The following is an 18,970-nucleotide window of genomic DNA, read 5'->3' as shown; positions in this document are numbered from 1 at the left end:
AAATATTCATGCTACTGAAAATAAATATACAGGCTATCTCTAAATAAGGCTTACCTATCATTTGGTGTTCGAAATGCTCTCTAATAACATATTTGAATAAATGAAAAAGGGAGTCCCATCAGACTCGTAAGTCTTCCTGGTGCTTGTAATAGTAAAGAGAAAAGGGAGGTATATGTTAGTTTCCCTTTGTATGCTGCCAGTTTGCATTTGGTATATATCTGAACTACGATATGTACGGTAAATGCATTTGTTTTGTTGTGTTGTTTTTCTCTCGGAATACGTTTCATTGCTCATGTATCAACCCCACAACTGGCCGCCATGATGTTATGTGCTAACATTTTATACCATGTGAACCTTTTCATAATTTATAATTTTTCCCTTATGAATCATTTACTGTCCCAACTGTTAGAAACTATCTATTTTTATATGCGGAAACAAAATGTAATACATATGATGACTAATATGTTTATTTTGTATTGCGAAAACTCGTGGAAATTATTATGATTTTGTTTTGTTGACATAAATTCTTGAATACAGTAACTTGTACCAACTTTACTGCCCAGATTTGAAAAAGGCATGATAAGGGTTCCGAAACACGTGTTATCACTATGGGCCACAATCAAAAATATATGCAAAAAGGAAAAAAATGCTTCTGATTATTACTGCGCCACAAACAAGGTTCAAGTAACAATGTGTGCAGAATTCCTCTTTCCTCATTTATGACAAACGAAGTAGGGGAACTCTGTGTCTTCGTTCTCTGCACGCATCATCGAGACACAGAAAAGCTGGCATTTCATTTTGAGTTGCAGAGGTTTAAGAGTGACGTCAAAAAAAGTCCCCCAATTTGGCTTATTATCCAAGTACATACCTTGTAATTTTGCCTTAATAATGAAAATCAAATCTGGAAAGACGTATTGGACTTAAAAAATGATCTACATTTAAATGTCGGATTCATTCCGCCCCCAGTTGGTTTCCTCCACCTCCCACAGGTCTGTTGTCACTTGGCGAATTAAACCTTGATAATGATTTTGTGTTGTGTAATCAATACTTAAGGAATGCTGTAATAGATAATCCCTGATGAAATTCAACAAGGTGTCGATATGATATGTTATGGCATTTGTAACGCGCCTATACACAAGTGTTTCAAGGCGCGACAAGACTGCTACCAGAACTGTTTTGCCATTTTGTTTGTATTTTGCTTAAATGTAAAACACACAAACAAATGGCAGATGTTTAGTTGGAAGCAAGCCCCAAGAACATCCTATTTGATGATCTCACTGAAGAGTGTAAACGTTAAATATTTTATCTCTGGAGCAAAGCTCTTACTGGCATCTAAATTAACACTGCCTACCCTAAGAGGAGGTGGTGCTATATGGAACCAACTGAAGTGGCGGGTACACATCCTAAGCATAATGGAACTTAAGTATGCAATCGATTATCCCTTTTTTGCCCACATGTTTCTCCAGGACATACTTATGTTACTCATACAACGGGAGGGATGTGAACTCATTTTTCTAAGTCAGCTGAAAAACATACCATGGCTGAGTAAACTAAACTGATAATGACTCTCACTATCACTACCACCTTTTGACATGTCTCCTATTATGTGGGTGCTCATCAAGCCACTTAACATTTATCTTTAAATGATAGCCTCTTTAAATAAGTGCAAATGGTATCATGTTCTAAAGGTACTGTTTTATAGTGTTTCAGAATCCCTTAAGATAATACTAAACTTCCCCTGCCATGGGATCTAGCCTTCAGATACAGAAATGTTTTTATATCTATATCATGCAAGTAGATTGTGCAAATATAATCGGGTTCCTAGGGACAAAAGGTTTAGAAAGCAACAAACAAACAAAGCCCCATCTGAAAGGGATGGGGGATGGGGGGTGGCGGTGATGGGGTTATGAGGAAAGAGGGGGATTGCATGATATGATATATGATAAGATATGACTGGGTCTTTATAACGCTCTTAATACCGAGAGGTTTCTAAGCGCAAACCCGGGGATCAAACCTGTGTTGATCCAATCATCTTGCTTCAAAGGCGAGCACGTTGCCCCTGAGCTATCCTCCCGAGCACGGTAGCTTTGCTCTTGTGTTTGTGTGTGTGTAGAGCAGAAGTACCCAGAGTTCTGTGTGCAGGTCTGTTTCTAGGCGTCCTGCGTCATGGACATAGAGGTATTTGTGTCCAGAGGTGGGAGTTTTGTATCCCCATGGTGCTTGAATGCCTTGACTGGGAATGGCGTATGTAAGTCGATTGTAGAGGTGTACCATTCTACTGGTTTGATGTCTGTTGGGAGGGTGACTGTGGGATTCACTGTTGGAGCCTTAAATAGTTTCTAAAATAAACATAAATATTTCATTGCCTTGTGTGAGTGGCTTAGTTTGCATGTGTTGTATGGGTTTGCGCTTAGAGGTTGAGTGTGTTAGTGCAGGGAGGTTGGTGGGAGGGCCCTGTGAGAAACTCTGAAAATCCACCAAGTGCGATCATCTCGGAGACATGGAAGATGTGCCCTTTGGTTGGCTTTTGTGCCCTGCAGGTAAGGTACCTGAGAGGATATGTCCGAAAGTATGCTTGGGAGACCTGGAATCTTGCACAGTGGACAGTAGCTGGTCCTGGTTGAGAGTTGGGAGGTCATCGAGAGGGAGTGGAAGACCTAAAGAGAATGCAGCACTGGGTATGGAGTAAACCGTTGGTGAGCATAGTTTGCAAGTGAAGTTACGAGTAGGTGTTCCAAAGGATGCAGAGGCCCGGTGGTATCCCTAGGAGCAACTTGGCATGCTAGGAGGTCAATGTACAGTATCTAGGAACCAGTCGCACTAATAACATTGGTACTAGAAAAAAAAACACGATGGGGCACTAATTGCATTGCCAACCAAGCCACCAAATCTCACTGGGAAACCAGGGAGCAAAACTAAGAGGGGAAACATTGCAGATGGACACACAGGAACAAAATCATAGTGGGGCAGCTGAGAGCAGTAAAGTACAAGCAAAAAGGTTGAACAGGGGCACAAATAATCAAGCCACCTGCAGCAAAGGAAAACATGGTCTAGCAAAGCAAGCTAAGGGCATAACGAGGCATCACCAAGCAGTAGAAGTAATAGCAAAGCATGCAAAGGCTGAACATGGCAAAGCATCCTCATCTCCTACCCACACTCCTACTGCTGGCCTCCGCTGACAGCTACCATTTAACTTTCTGGCTTTGTCCCAGTTAATAGGTCTGTCACTCACTCTCTTTCTCGATCTTTCAAATTGATACATTCTGCTCTGTCTGCAGAGATGATCTGAGAATTGGCAGATGAGGGGAAAGGGCAGTCTGGCGAGGGCTATGGGGCAGCAGAAACTTTAGATTTAAGGAATGGGCTACATGAGATTTGGACAGCCCCCCACCCGCCCGGCCCTTGCTTCACCTTCCTGTGTATTGTGGTTGACATGCTGAGTGCAGGCTCAACCCTCACTCTGGTGCTGTGCTCAGTGGCCCGTGCTAGGACTTTTGCCCATCAGGGAATAAGCTGCATTTTTTAGGCGATGGGGGCAGGGCCTGAACCCCTTCTCGTTTCTCCCAGGAGTCTAGCCCAGTGTCTCCAAAGGTCTTTCAGGTTATGAGGCGACACCTTGAAGTTGTGGAAGCACCATATGTCATTGGAAAGATTTTTTTAATAATGAGCCAATCCTGCATTTATACACCAGATTTATTTCCAGAAATGTAACTGACAACCTAGACGCAGCAGTGGGTCCACCACTGTCAATGTGTTCCCAGACCCGCTCAAACTAGGTCTCTGCAGCAGGAATCCCTGGGCCCCTGAAATAATTTTTTCAAGGGCAGCCATTAATTTGTTTAGCACTTCACACCTTTGGCATTGCCGCAGAGTGAGTGGAACTTCTAGTTGAGAGGATTGGTGTAAAGCCCTATTTAACTAGCAATGTATGTTTCCTGTGCAAATTAGCAACTAAAGGATAATGTACTTTGTGCCTGTATTAGTGCAGAACCTTATCAAGACATTTATTGCCCATGGAATCTCAAGCAACTTTCATCTGAAATTCCCTCTCATCAGCGGTTAAATTCCAGTAGGGTGGACATTTATCAAATTCAAGTTCAGTCCTTGACAGGCAAATTAAGCTGGGAGTGGGGGGGGGGGGGCGGAGTGTCATCGCAGAATGGCAGTCATTCGCACAGCAGGTTTTCAGATGAAAACAGACGAAGAAATTCAGAATTCCAAGTATAATTTGCCATTTTAAAACACAGCATTCTTACCTGATTGTGGCTATATTAATATGTATTTCTTCCCTAACAGACTGTATAAATGATGTGTTTCAGGTCAACAAACAAGCCAATCTTAACGGGAATACACGTAATTGAAAATGCTGAGAATTCAATAGAGGTAATGGTGTTTGAGAATAACCAAACGTCTGGTCTCATTTTAGAAGCCACTGCTGAGAATCATGAAAACATTGGATCTGGGCGGGTTCTTGTCCAATTCCACAGATTATCTGTTGTACGTACAGACATCCTTTTCAGTGTCACTCCACAGTATGGTTCTAGTCCAAAATCATACTGCACAAGTCTTCTCGTTTGGCCAATTTCTTAAAATGGGCCTGTTTTCTGACTGGGAATGCCACAGTGTTCTGTTCTGGTTTAAGAAGGGATCGTCCTCGCAATGCTCAGCCATAGATCACTCTGTGTGTTCTGGTGACATCACACTGGATGTAGAATCTGAGCCATTTGGGCATTCAAGGTCAGTTAACATGGTTTGCTTGAGGGAGTGGATGAATCTCACTCTGGAGGGATAAAGCAGAAGCAGAAACACCTACTTAGCTTGTCCCTTCTTGTCTCCTGAGAGTTTCTTCCAACAACTGGTGGCAGGTAGTCCTCTCTGGGCCCTTCACACATTACTTGCGACCTCCTATTCTCCCTATGCACATTCCACACTTCATTGCGCGTCTGACTCTGGAACCATCGCCAAGTTTCCCCCGGGGGAGTGCCATCAACAACACTAGAAGTGGTTGAGGTAGCAGGGAGCAGTACCCCTAACATCTTTGCCATGTGCCATACCATGGCTTAATTGCGTGGGTCTTGCCCAGGTCTAGTGTGCCCCTGCTACATGTCCCATATGGGAGTCTGCTTCCTTGGTTCTGCACACCTCCGGATGCATGCCATGCTGCTCGGCAATGCCATGATGCCTGTTAATATAATGCCAGAGTGCATGTTAGTAACTGGCTGCCAAAACATGTGCTTCCTGCCTGCTTCATGCTGCAGTTCCTTCCAGGTCCCACAACAATTTAGGAATTGAAAACAGTGGCAGGAAGGAGGGGGGTGGGCAGAGGTGCCTTAGTTGACTGACAGTATACCACAAAGGACAGAAGTAAAACAATTGAACATATTCGATGGAAGGACAATTGGATCCACCCCTTCTATGAAACCCTTGATATGTTCGCTGTGGCAACAATCCGTTTTCAGGGTACAAGTGAGTTACCAAATCTACATCACATACTGGGAAGGAATTAACCTGTCCACTAGTGTAAGGAATCTTGTGTCTAAGAAGAGGTGATTCACCTATTTTGTCTTCCAACCTGCCACCATTGCCATGCATCACAGGGAGCACCCCCCATATGTTCCAACAGCACATGGGAGAACCTCCAATTCCATGGACACTGGGCTCTCTGACCTACATGAATGCGGTAGGAGCAGGCAACTATGCAGACTCAAGTGTTCGATGTTCCACCATAATCCGGGCACGGGATAAGATTTCATATCTTGTCATCCACTCTCACTGTGGGTTGATGAAGATCTGAATGCTTTGAGTAGGCCATGGTTAGGATGAAGTAGAATGTTCCCTCCTCTTCCCCCAATCAATGTCACTGGTCAGGCTCTGGCGTGGCTGACCTCTTTCCTTTCCAATCGACCCTCCCAGGTCCAACTTGGGTCCTTCCTCTCTGACATCTTTTTCTCCACCTGTGGCGTTCCCCAGGGATCGAATCTCTCTCCCTGGCTGTTCAACCAGTATCTGGCACTCCTTGCCCACCGCATCACCGCCCTCTGCCCCAACTTTCAGTGCTATGCGGGCGATACCCAGCTCATTTTCAGGCTATCCTCGGCCTCCTCCTCTCCCTCCCTCATCTCTGACTGTCTGTCTGCTATCCAGGAATGGTGTGCTGCCAATGACCTCTGCCTTAATGCTAGTAAGACTGAGATCCTACTCATCGGCACACCCACTCCCTCCTTCCCTGCAGCTCTCTGGCCGGCCTCTCTTGGCCCTCTTCCTGCTCCTACCTGCAAGGCAAAAAACCTCGGGGTCATCTTCGACTCCACACTCTCCTTCTCTCCTCATAAATCTGACGTCTCTAAGAAGTCACATTACCAGCTGCACCTCCTCAGAGGTATTCTTCCCTTCCTCTCCTTCCCCCAGAAGCTCACTGTCTCCCGAGCCCTGGTTCTCTCGAAGCTGGACTACTGTAACAGCCTCTATCTTAATCTGCCTGCCTCCACTCTCCGCCCTCTGCAACTCATCCAGAACAGAACTGCGAGACTTGTCCTTGGCCTCAAGCCCAGGGACCGTATCTCTCCAGGACTGAAATCTCTACACTGGCTCCCAGTGGCTGCGAGGATTAAGTTCAAAACCCTCTGCATTGTCCACAAGGCCTTCTGGGGCCTGGGGCTTAAATACCTTCAACTCTCTCTTCCTAAATATCTTCCTTCCCGAGCCCTACGCTCATCCGTCTCCAACTCCCTCAGGGTCAGCCGCTTCTCGAAGCAACGAGCTGGGGGTAGATCTCTCTCCGCGGCAGGGGCCTCCCTCTGGAACAGCCTTCCTGCCGCCCTGAAACTTGAGGAGAACCATCTCCGGTTCCGGAAGCACCTCAAAACCTTCCTCTTCACTCTGCTTTCTCTCTCCCTCTCCCCTGCTAAATTCTTCACCAAAACTGCACTGATTCTGCAACTGGGCCACTCTCACCGACCTCGGTCCTGGGCCCAGTCACTCTTCACTTGCACTGCCTCCCTGGCAACCCCTGCACTGCGGGTCTCTGTATCACTACAGCCCCCACCCCCCAGCACTTGTCTGCACTTACCTTGCACTTGCCACCAGCTGGCCCTATTTATTTATTATTTTATTTCTATTCTACTTATTTGTACTGCACCCCCCCCCTCCCTCCCACTTCCCCTTGCACTTTTTCCCTTCCCCCTACCCCAGCACTTGCGCGGTCTGAATGACACCTGGCCTAATAGGATCGTTGTCTGTCTTCCCCTTGTTCCCCCCTCCCTGCCTCGTCGCGCCTTGAAACACTTGTGTATAGGCGCGTTACAAATGCCATATCATATCATATCATTCAGGAACACCACCATTTTTACACCAGATACCAGCAAGATATGGAAACCATTGAGGAATACATAGCTGCACTACACGCCATTACTATGAAGGTGCAACTTTAGCCTATGCCTTAATGGGGTCATTCGGGACCAAATTATGGTCAGGCCTAAGGATAAAAAAAAATAAGAGTGAAGCTTTGGACATTGCACAGGGGAAAGCCTACACTGAAGCAAGCTAAGCTTTACCAGTTGCCAGGATTATGAAGGAGAACTAAGGATTGGAGGAAGACGTGGATACACATAAATTGCTAGTCATGCTCCAAGATTCACCACCTTTCCAAGGAAGGCATCTGTGCTGGACCCTCCAAGTTGAATGCCAAGACATATGTGACTGTGGGAGGCAGCAGTCTACCGCGCTGCAGTGCATGTGCTGCACCCAATCCCATGGTTCCATAATTGAGGGAGTCGTCATTGGGAGAGAAGAGAGTACCTTAGCACGGGAGGGTGCACAGTCCCTGTGAAGTGGCTGGAACCGTGTCAGCGGCCCTCTATTGAATTGGATGTGGCATGGTGTGGTCTGGACTGTGCAGCGTCTGCGAGTTGGGCACTTATGAATTGTGCTTAGGAGCGGTGTGCATAGACTGTGCACAAGGCCCTGAGACAGAGTCTCCCTACACAGGAGGGGCACTGCAGATTTGAGAGAAATACGTGCTGTCAGGCGGGCTGAACAGTCGTAGTTTAGAGCTGGCCAGAGCACAGGTTGCTGGACCAATGCTGACCCAGAAGAGAGTATACTGGAGGCGAGAGGAGCTGGTGCAGAGATCCCAAAGACTGTGACTAGACCTGGCCGGTGGGCCACTGAATAACACTGCTAAAGGGAGCAGAAACCCTCGCAAGATAGAGGTGGCTGTGGGGATTGGAGCAGTACTCTGTGGAACCAAAGGCAACTTGACGGTTCAACGCACAACAAAACTGGAGGTGTAGGGAGTGACAATAAGAGAGCCCAGTGTGAAGTCTGCCCGAGACCCCAGGCGAAGGGCGAAGAGTACAGGGGGGGGGGCCAGGAGAGAGTATCCAGGTGGTCAGCTCAACTACGAGATGACCAAACGGGAAGGCAGGGGTATTTGGATCATGCTATCTTGGAGACCTGCCAGAGGTTTCTCAGAGATACAAGGAACACTCAGTGGGTGCACCCTGTGAGTCCTCTGCAAAGGCATTCTATAAGTGGAATAGACACCTGTGAGCGGATAAAGACCCCAGGTGGTGAGGAGGGACGTACTACTATTGACTTAATGGTAGGGAAAGGCAACAAGTTGAAAGGCAAGCAGACCACCATGGAGGCCTTCACTAAAGGACAGATGAGTACCGAAAGAGATAAAGACAGGCGTGGAGAGCAACAACAAACACAGAATCAAAATTTGGACACTGACCCTGGCCATTAGTTGATCCTCAATGCCACTGCAGCCTCGCAGGCAACAATAGAAGCAAAAATTGACAAAGTTAGAATCAACGTCGGCCTGTTGCGGCAGGATGTCCGGGGACTGGCTGAGCTTACTTCCGCACTAGAAAAGCAGGTGGAAGAGAACACAGCGGCTAAGACACAGACGTCAAAGGAAGTCCACATACTGCAGCAAAAGGTTAAACTGCTCAAAGACAGGCCAGAGGATGCGGAAGGCAGAGTGAGGCGGAATAAGATGAGGATTGTTGGTCTGCCGGAGGGGATGGAAGGTACTGACCCCACCAATTATGTCGAGAACCTACCGTTACAGGAGATGGAAACCTGACGCAGGGGTTCACCGTTGAACTCATACATTGCTCCCTGGTTAGAAAGCCGCCACCAGGAGCCCTTCCGAGACCCATCATAGCCAAGGTACTAAACTATAAAGATCGAGAGTAGATCCTTGCATTTTCCAGGAACAGAAAAGCCACGCACAATTCATCGCCACAAAGGTCAGACTTAAAAAAGTTGACCTGAAATAAATGCTGATATATCCTGCAAAGCTGAAAATAATTTATAATGGAAAGGCCCCGTTTTTTTAAATGCCATCTGAAGCACAGGACTGGATGGACAATACCAGGATCACACCAATGGACGAGTAAGAACAGGAGCGCAGTGGAGAGTATGTTCTGCAGCAACAAAGCATTGACGACTGGAATAGATTGTATATAGCGAATGTGAACGCCCTTGCCATGGTAGGCCAAGTAAGCGCACCTACCTAAGAAAGTGATATGGCACTGATGTGATGACTGCTGGCTGAATGCAGGAGCATCGCAGGCAAAGAGGCCGCCTATTACCCCATATCTTTGTTTACAGGGTGCGTAGTTGCACCCACCTGCTGATATCTGGGACCCTCGGCTAGTGGGGGGGTTCTAAGAAGCGGAAGCGGGAAAGTCTGAGAATGCACTGCATTGCTTGGACAGTTACTAGAGGTTGACTTTTGTCATATGCTTGGGGTGAGGGGGACGAGGGATGCAGGGGGTGGGGGGATTAGTAAAGGAGCCTGGTGAAACTAGAATATGGCTACACACTGTACAAGAGATGACGTGGAGCAGTCACAGAACTGCAGTGGAGGCTGAGAGTAACACAAGCTATGGGTGAGGGGATAAAAATCATGACGTGGAATGTTTGGGGTATGAATAGCTATGTTAACGGCTAAGGGTGTTCTCGTACCTGAGAAGATGAAAGGTCGTGATTGCCCTATTGCAGGAAACAGACCTAAACGCAGCAAAACCTAAGAAGTTGGAAAGCTCATGGAGAGGGGCGATGGTGGGCTCTACTTACTCCACTTATGCAAGAGGGGTCTTAATATGGGTGAGCGGCAATATCCCTTTAAAGAGATTGGGTGCCAAAAAGGATGAAGGGAGGATGGCCATATTACATGGCATATTGGAAAATAGAGAGGTATGCATAGTCAACACTTAACACTCTCAATCATGATGCAACAGTGTTTTTTAGGTCTCTGTACGCATGGTTGGGCCCCTACAGGGCCCATCCATCATTTGGGGGGCAGGGGTGATTTTAACTGTACTTTGGATCCCACCATAGATCGGTCTGACACCAAACACAAAAGGCCAGCCCACCGGCTAAGGTCCTGTGTACCCTCATGCAACACTTTCAGTTAGTAGACGTATGGAGGTCGATGAATGGGAATAGGCGGGAATATTTGCATTAATCTATCTGCCCCTCACAAGGTCTGGATTGTTTTGTGCTGCAGAATGTATTGGTGAATTTGCAGAGGCCAAATATCAGCCCAGGGTCCTATCAGATCATGAGCCCCTGACAGTGGTTTGGCGGGTGTCCCCCCAGATCCCCAGTACTCATGTGGAAATTGAGAAGCAAGGTATTACAAGATAAGGCCTTCCTGGATTACGTTAGGAAGGCCACGATCGAGTTTATTGAGATTAATGAGGGCAGTGTGGAACGGGTGGGCACGGTTTGGGAAGCATATAAGGTGGTGGTCAGGGGCGAGATGATGGCCAATGCTGGGGGTATGCAGAAGGTCATTGTCAAGGACCTCAGTGAGGCGGAAGAGAGGCTACTGGAAGCAGAGAGATGGGGGGGGATGGGCAGGATCAACTGGGCGAGATTAAATTAGATTGCGGCAGTGTGTATGATGCACTGGGAAAGGCTGGGGAAGCTTAATCATGAAAAGTATGTGGAAAGGAGTCAGGCCCAAGGGGATAAGCCCGGGAGGATGCTAACTTGGTTCTATAAAGATGGGAAAGTACAGACCCCTATACATACCATCCGGGATGCATGCTGGCAGGCAATCATTACGCAAGATGGAATAAACTAAGTTTGTATAGATTATTACAGGGAATTGTATAGGAAACCACAACGGGGCATGAGACGAGGGAATACAGGACGTACTAGACTTGATCACCCTGCCGAGGTTAGATGAACAACAAGCGGGCATCCTGGAAGAGCCACTCTCCCCAGAGGAGTTAGTGGCCACTACTAGGACACTGCCCACTGGGAAAGCCCCAGGTATGGATGGGCTGACCGGGGAGGCATACGTGGACACACAGGCTCCACTGTTGGCTGGGGTATGCAATGAAGCATATGAGTTGGGAAGTCTCCCGGAAAGTCTAAGAGAGGCTGTGATAATTCCACTCCTCAAACAGAACAAGGACGATATTGAGAGTAGATCTTACAGACCGCTGTCCCTGCTAAATCAAGATAGCAAAATCTTGACTGCGCTCCTGGAAAATAGACTCAGGAGTGTGATACAGACGCTATTCCACTGAGATCAGACAGGGTATGTACCAGGGAGCAGTTTAGCAGCCAATTTGAGAAGACTGCACCATGTTATCTTTTGCACGAAGGATAGGGCGGAGCGATTCCCTGTCCCCTCATTGGATGCCACTAAGGTGTTCGACTTAGTTCATTGGGACTGGTTGGATCCGGCCATGGAGAGAATGGGAGTGGGACCGAAGTATGAGGTGGGTAAAATTGATATACACTAAGCCAATGGCCAGGGTTAGGACAGACTTCACGTTCTCTGATCCATGGGAACTGCAGAAAGGGACTAGGCAGGGGTGTCCGCAGTCCCATAGTCTATACATACTAGCAGCAGAACCTATTGCAGCACTCCTTATGCAGGAATATAGTGATACAGGCATAGAAATAGATGGGGTATGCACGTAGTGTCAATGTATGCTGATGATGCACTTCTGTACCTCAGGGACCCAGAGTTAAACCTGCCATTTGTATTGGAAGTGCTAGACAACTTTGGCACACTAACTGGGATCTGTATAAACAAGAGCAAGTCATGCTTGTTCTCCCTGGGAGAGATCTCCACACTCCATGACACGGCACTCCCGGTCCTGCCCCTGCCGCGGAGTAAAGCCTCCTTCAGGTATCTGGGAATAAACATATATACAGAAAGCCATGGCAAAAATGAAAGTCCTCATTTACATACTAGTCAAACATAGTATTGCTATGAGATGGAAATCCATCTCGGAGCTCTGCATTGATAAATGGTGGGGCGACCTGAGGAAGTGGGCAGCAGCGGAAACGGGGGTGTGGGAGACAGCGCTGGGGGTTCAGAGGCAAGAATTGGGAACAGATATTCTGCAGTGGATTGAATTGACTGTGACATTGTTTGGACAGCTTGAAACAGATGGTGCCACACAAGCAGATGTAGTGGACAGTGTGGTAGCAGGAACAATGATGGGAATGGACAGGCAGAGCGGTGGAGGGGTAGGGGAGGAATATGGGAAAGTTAAGAAGCAATGGATAATTTGTTTTTTGGAATAGTTGTTTTGTTGTTGTTTGTTGTAGTTATGAAAAACTAATAAAAAAAGTTAAAAAATAAAAAAATAAGTTGAGGAGGCCATGAGCTGCACAATAAAAAATAAATGTGTTGCTTGTGGAAAGCGTGACCACTTTGTGAAGGTCTGTAAGGCGAAGCTGGACAAAGATAGCAAGAGGGAGCCGAACAAGCATCTCAGACAGGTGAATCGGAATATGGGAGAGAGAGGAAGTCATGGTGATGACCAGCAGAGAACCTTGGTGCCCCCAAAGGACTACATCCAAATAGCAGGTGTGCCTTTAGAAGCTCGATTTGGCTCCAGATTGTCCTGCTCTGTTGTGGAGGAGGCTGTGTACCAGACCAAGCTCTGGCACATAAATGGTGAGCTCAGACCCACGAACATTAATCCAGGTAGCTACTCTGGATATTTCCTTGACATCATCTGGTACTTCAGTGCTGAAAATACCTACAAGGACCGATCAGCCTGGACAAAAGTATATGTAGTAACTGAGGGAGGCCTCCTACTAGGCTGTTGGCACCAGGCAGCATTGCTTGTGAGACTGGACTTTGGCAAAGACATAAAGACCCTGTTAGTGACCCAAGTAGTGTCACAAGATGCTTTAAGCTGGGTGTTCTTGAATAACCTGTGCTGTTTGAAAGATTTCTTGCACCAAATAAGACTCCACACCGGGGCAGTCCCCACAAAACACAAGGTGTGCCAATCCTCAGCAGGATCAGCTAATGAACATTCTCAAAAACATAGTGAAATAAGGATTAATGGAGATACTGGAGACTTTATAGGCTGTGTTGTAGTCTATAGTATAATAATAATTAAAAAAATACATTTATGCAATTGTGTGTGGACCTCCAAAGCCAAAATAACATGTTGGTGGACACCCAACCATTGATCAACATCTGTGAACTCCTCTGCCTTGTTTTTCCAACCCAGGTTAGTGGAATGGATGCACTCCAGGTATATGGGAATCTTCACAATGTAGGGACTGTTGAGAGGTGGACACTGGTGGCCAGGAATGGACAGCAATATTGATATGCTTGTGAGAGAATGTGGTGCATGTGCCAAAAGTGAAAGGAGCCCAATCATGAGCGAACCTCCTTCGAGTCCCATGGAGCTTCCCAGGTCTCCATTGAACAAGCTTGGGTATGGTCTTTGTAGAGCCCAAGCAGTGCTTGCCAGCCGGGAGACAGTTTTCTATAATATTGGAAGACTACTAAGCAATTGACCAAAGATAGGATTTGTAAACTGACATTTGGCCAGGAAGGCCACTTCTTTCTTCTGGCTACTTTTAGGAGGGAAAATTGCCCATAGTTCCTTGTCACTGACAGCATTGTGTACTTCTGCTCTGTAAGGTGGTGGCATACTTCCTCAGTGTGTGTGGAATTAAACACCTTAAAACCAGTCTGTCGACCAGTGGGGAATGGCCAGTGCTTCAAAGCAAATCTTGAAGAAAGCTTTTATTGATTTGACCAAATGCTTAAACGTATATTGACATGTAGGTCAAGGTTTTGACCATTGGTATGATATGTGCAACTGTACTTAAAGACCAACTTAAAATGGTTGTTCCAAAAATAGCTAAACCAGGAGCCCACATTTACTGTGATAGTGAGAGGAAAAATCCCTTACATGAGTACTGTTGATCATCAAACGTCCATAACCGGAACATACCAGTAAAGGTTTCTCTGCAAGGAAACCCTCCGCTCCCAGATTCCCACAACTGTCACCTGTTTAGATAGAATTGTATTCTGACAACTACATGGCATCTTCACCTTATTAAACCACCTTGATATGAATACCTGTCATAGCCAGGCCACTATATATATAGCATGTGTAAGCATCATTTCTCATTTTTTGAATTTTACAGCATGACTCCTACAAGCATATTGACTGTTAGTTATTGTGATTATATTTTCCCCCCTTTTTTGGTGTTCTTAGTAGTAGATGTACCCTGCATATCATAACATCACTTATTCTTCTATATTCACTGTGGTTTTCACTGCATTATCAAAACATTGCTTGTGACGTCATTGTGCAGCCTGCAATGATGCCATAACATTCACCCACAACCGCCTGGGTATACATCACACATCTAATGGGGTTCCTTACTGTCCCAGATGGATCTGTATCCATTAAACACGCTCTGTAATTAATGGCAGGCGCCTTCCTACCTAAGTAAGTTCATACCTCCCCTATTTACTCTACATTACATTTCATGAGGCTCTTTCGGGTTCAGAACCCAACAATAATGCAGCTGCTTATGTTATCATCAGGACTGTTCACATGTGGAATATGGTTACCTACAGGTATTTGCAGCCTGAATTCACTGAGTGTTTCCCCACCTTTACTTTGAGTGCACGTAACCCTTGCCAGAGATCAGGCAATGTACAGGATCTACAAGCGCTGTTAATTCACACCCCAGAGTGCCGGTGTGCGCAGCACCTCGGTCTGTAGGTCGCACAACTTGGAAAGACTTTTCATGCTAATCACTCCTCTTCCTATAACTCCTGTAATCTACATCATGATGATTAAGGTTCACACGTACATTATGATTCCTTATATTTACTATCGTGCAGAGATCGGAGTTTCAACCTCCCAATCTGAAATTGATGTTTACACAAGGAGATATTGATGTGGCCCATTTTGATTCTACACCCTTACCAGAAGTTCCCTTTAACAGTGATTTCATTGCTGACTTTGATTTTTTGTTTTTGGTTTGCTTTTGCTTCATGTTGTGTTGTCAATACAGATGTGGTCAATGACAAAGCACTTCTTTTACTCTGAAATAAATTGCACGTTTCCTTCATATCGTCTTCTGATTAAAACCTATATTTTTACTACACCATTTTTATAGCGAATTATTGGCTACCAAGCACGATATGGAAATTGTTTCTACTGTTTTTCTCGAATATTGCAGCAGTTTTTTGGCACGCTAACAGACGTCACTAAAAGGTTTTCCCATTGGTCCCGGTTGGACACATTTAGTTCTCAGTCTGCGACAGTGTCTGGCTGGCTAGTCCATACATTCGTTCTAATGAATTTGTGGTCTTTATATACAAAATAGGTGGTGCCAGTTTCCACAGTGGTCAACAACTGTATTTAAAGACCAACTCGAAATAGTTATTCCAAAAATAGCCATACCAGGAATCCACCTTTGCTGTCATAGTGAGAGGAGAAATCCCTTACATGAGTAGTGTTGATAACCAAATGTCAGTAACCGGAACATACTGCTAGGAAACATTGCCTGAAACATCTGGGTGGTCATTAGCAATGTGCGTTGACTGGAACAAAATCGATCGCAAACATCAACCGTCTTTGAATGGTTGTAAACGTAATAAGTCTTCTAACGTTCAGTTCTGATTAACACGGTCTCAAAACCGAAGCCTCGTCATTCCATGGAATTCTATACTATATAATATTGCACCATGTGAAGTTGGATAATTTTGGACCATGTTTTACAATGGGACACAATTTCTGAGAAGAGGTAGTTTGCACGGCTAATTACGGTAGTTATATCCTGCATCTAATGAAGCATTGAGGGCCCTTAAATTGTAGTAGCAGTGTCATCTAATATAAGGATGTCAGGAAGCTGCAGTACCAATGTTCCATGACAACCAATTCTGTCTGATTTCCAAACTAAAGTCAGTTTGCCCCTTTGAGATGAAGAAAAACACTTGAGCATAAACCTCACCCTATGTTGTTAGCCTGAAGAAACAGGTATCCCATTGCTCGCTACCAGTGTCACATTTAAATCACAGCCGGCCGACTCAACCTGCTGGTGATTTTAAAAAGAACCATTCAATTGGTACCCAAAATCAACTTTGACTACAGATCTTGAACTCTGAACACTGTGACAGTAAGCCCTTTAGTAACATATATATTGAACTTCTCCATTAGGCCTATCCAATAGAACCCCCTTTACTACATTATAAAAACTAAGGGCATTCTTAGTGTGTGTATGTATTGGGTGGGAAATACCCCAATGATAAAAGTGAAGGTGGCTTTGCCCTTCAGAGCATGACAAGGGTGTGAACCTCCTATTCTGTTTTGCAGTGATTGCTTTCTGTTGCGTTTTATAGGATGTTCTGTATGTATAACATACAGCCTTCCTGTCCCCTCTCAGGCTGGCTGATGGGAGATGTCAAGGATTTATTTGGATTCACATAAGTTGTTAAAAAATTTGGATTCATCTGGGGCATGGACATTTTGCAAAATGGTTGCAACTAACACTGATAGCAAATAGGCGCGAGAGAAGGTCTTACATTTGTATGTGTTTGTTGAGCGAGAGTGACACTGCCACCCTCTTTTTGCGTTCTGCAAAGGGGTGAGTCTCACAATTTGTTTGAAATTGTAAGATCGGCCTGCCAATCATTACCACCTTCCCTGAGTTTTGTACGTTAAGGCACTAGTCTGCTGTAAAGCATCTAACACATTTGCAGATCAGTGGTGATTGCTATAGAGTTGTGAAAAGGTGTTTAGATAATTCCAACCCCCTCTGTTTTTGCAGGACCCTTCGATGTATCTTTGTAGAGTTATTTAACAGGACTCAAAGAAATCAGCTCACAGGCACATTAAACCTCTGCTAGGGATGCTGAACTGAAAGCCGTGTAGTGATGTATGCAGAACAAATGGTGCTGGCCTTTAGAAAATTCCACTGTGTGGTGGAAGAGAACATCAATATAGTTTCCACAACTGCCTATGTACGAGCAATACCATAGGATTAAACAGTAACAAACAGTGTGTGCTGTTATATGAAAAGTCAGTTTTTGAACTAGTCGTAGGAATACATTGATTCTAAATCCAGGCCTAGTATAAAAAATGTTTAGGCAACAGGCAGAAAATTACAGCTGCAATCAACAGATTACCTTTCATAAGACTGCTTAAAAATAACAATGTCGGCCCCGTAACCGCATATAGTGGGGGTTGATGTGAGGGATCAGCTACAAATGAACTGAAAGACATTGCCTTTAGCATGCACATGAGTGTGGACATAGACATACACATGGTGGATGTGTGTCCCTCCTCCCATGCCATCTCCATGCCATCTCCCGCTTCATGTCTATTTCAATGCCATAGTTTTAGCTATTAGTCGCCACTAGAGCGTAACCGAATAGCCAAAACTAAAAAAAGTTATTTCTTCCTACTGTCTTTGGTGGTAATTTACAGAAATGTTCTCTTTTCCAGGTTTTCCTTAAGAGTGATCGTGTTGCCAGAATGGTTCACAGTGGAGGCTGTTCAGCAAATGACTTCAGAGAAGTGTTTAAAAAAAACATAGAAAAGAGAGTTCGGAGCTTGCCAGAAATTGATGGATTAAGCAAAGAAACCGTTTTGAGCTCCTGGATAGCCAAATATGATGCAATATACAGAGGAGAAGAGGATTTGCGCAAACAGCCAAACAGAATGGCATTAAGTGCAGTATCCGAGCTAATCCTAAGTAAGGAGCAGCTTTATGAAATGTTTCAACAAATTTTGGGAATCAAAAAACTGGAACATCAGTTGCTCTATAATGCCTGCCAGGTAAGCAGTGACATTTATTTTTTAGTGTTAAATTATATCAAATGGTACTGTATATGCAAACATCTATTTAAAGTTATGATTTACTGTTAGGGAGGGAGACTAGTATCTACCTAATGAGTATAATTAAATTATTTTGTGAATCTGAGTCTGAGATTCTTTAAATGATTTTGAAAATCACTAAAAGAACAGAAATGCCTCCCTTTTTAATGTTAGTTAATTGTCTTTTGTGAATATAGATTCAGATGTGTACAAAAGGGCCTGAACCAAGTAAATCTTTTTGTGGTACACACAATTTAACCTGATATCCTCATTTGTGTTTTGATTTACTGAGCTCAAAGTTATCTTGAAACTCGACACAGATGCAGTGTGCTTGATTGCCAATGAAAAAGATTTTGTCAGAATACAATAAAAAAGGCTGTTGAAAGTTGGTTAGATGAAATTATACACCCATCTAGTTTAGTAAACACCTCATTCGGAGCCAGGAAAAAGTTCATTGACTTAATTCTGATATTTGCCGAGGCTTTTGATGGATGGTTCATTAAGGTAATATTTGATTGTTCAAGAAAAGAGATTTCACGGGAGATCTGGCATGCCAGTAAGACAATCTGTTTTATTAATCACAACTTTTATGTAAACAATATGGTATAGTAGTCTTGTCGCTTGATTCTGATTACTCTTTCAAAGTGATGTCCCTCATTTGTTCACATTAGTAAAGTCTCTTAATTGTATTATGGCAAGTTACTTGTCAGATCTTTGATTAATCTTCAAGTGCTGATGTTTATTCCTCTCTTGTAACATGAATCCTTATTGGATCTTTTTCTGATGTCCTTGTATACCACATCTTCTATTCGCTCATAAATCCTTAGTTTTCATGTGTG

General features: G+C 44.8%; 1 protein-coding gene across 5 annotated transcripts in view; it reads left to right on the top strand.

Annotated features, from left to right (window-relative positions):
• Positions 1 to 18,970, top strand: part of CADPS2 (calcium dependent secretion activator 2) — a 2,822,196-nt gene that overhangs the window by 382,527 nt on the left and 2,420,699 nt on the right. For 3 of the 5 annotated variants that reach the window (XM_069629096.1, XM_069629095.1, XM_069629094.1), the window contains exon 1: positions 17,764 to 18,092. In XM_069629096.1, coding sequence (XP_069485197.1) covers positions 17,790 to 18,092 — 303 coding nt within the window. In that variant the 5' untranslated portion in view covers positions 17,764 to 17,789. Of the gene's footprint in view, positions 1 to 17,759; positions 18,093 to 18,970 lie in introns of those variants that run through there. The other 2 variants (XM_069629098.1, XM_069629097.1) reach the window with 1 other exon arrangement.

Source organism: Ambystoma mexicanum, chromosome 12 (assembly GCF_040938575.1).
Source record: "Ambystoma mexicanum isolate Mex_15411 chromosome 12, UKY_AmexF1_1, whole genome shotgun sequence".
Lineage (NCBI taxonomy): Eukaryota > Metazoa > Chordata > Amphibia > Caudata > Ambystomatidae > Ambystoma > Ambystoma mexicanum.
This window is presented reverse-complemented; position numbering and strand designations above follow the sequence as displayed.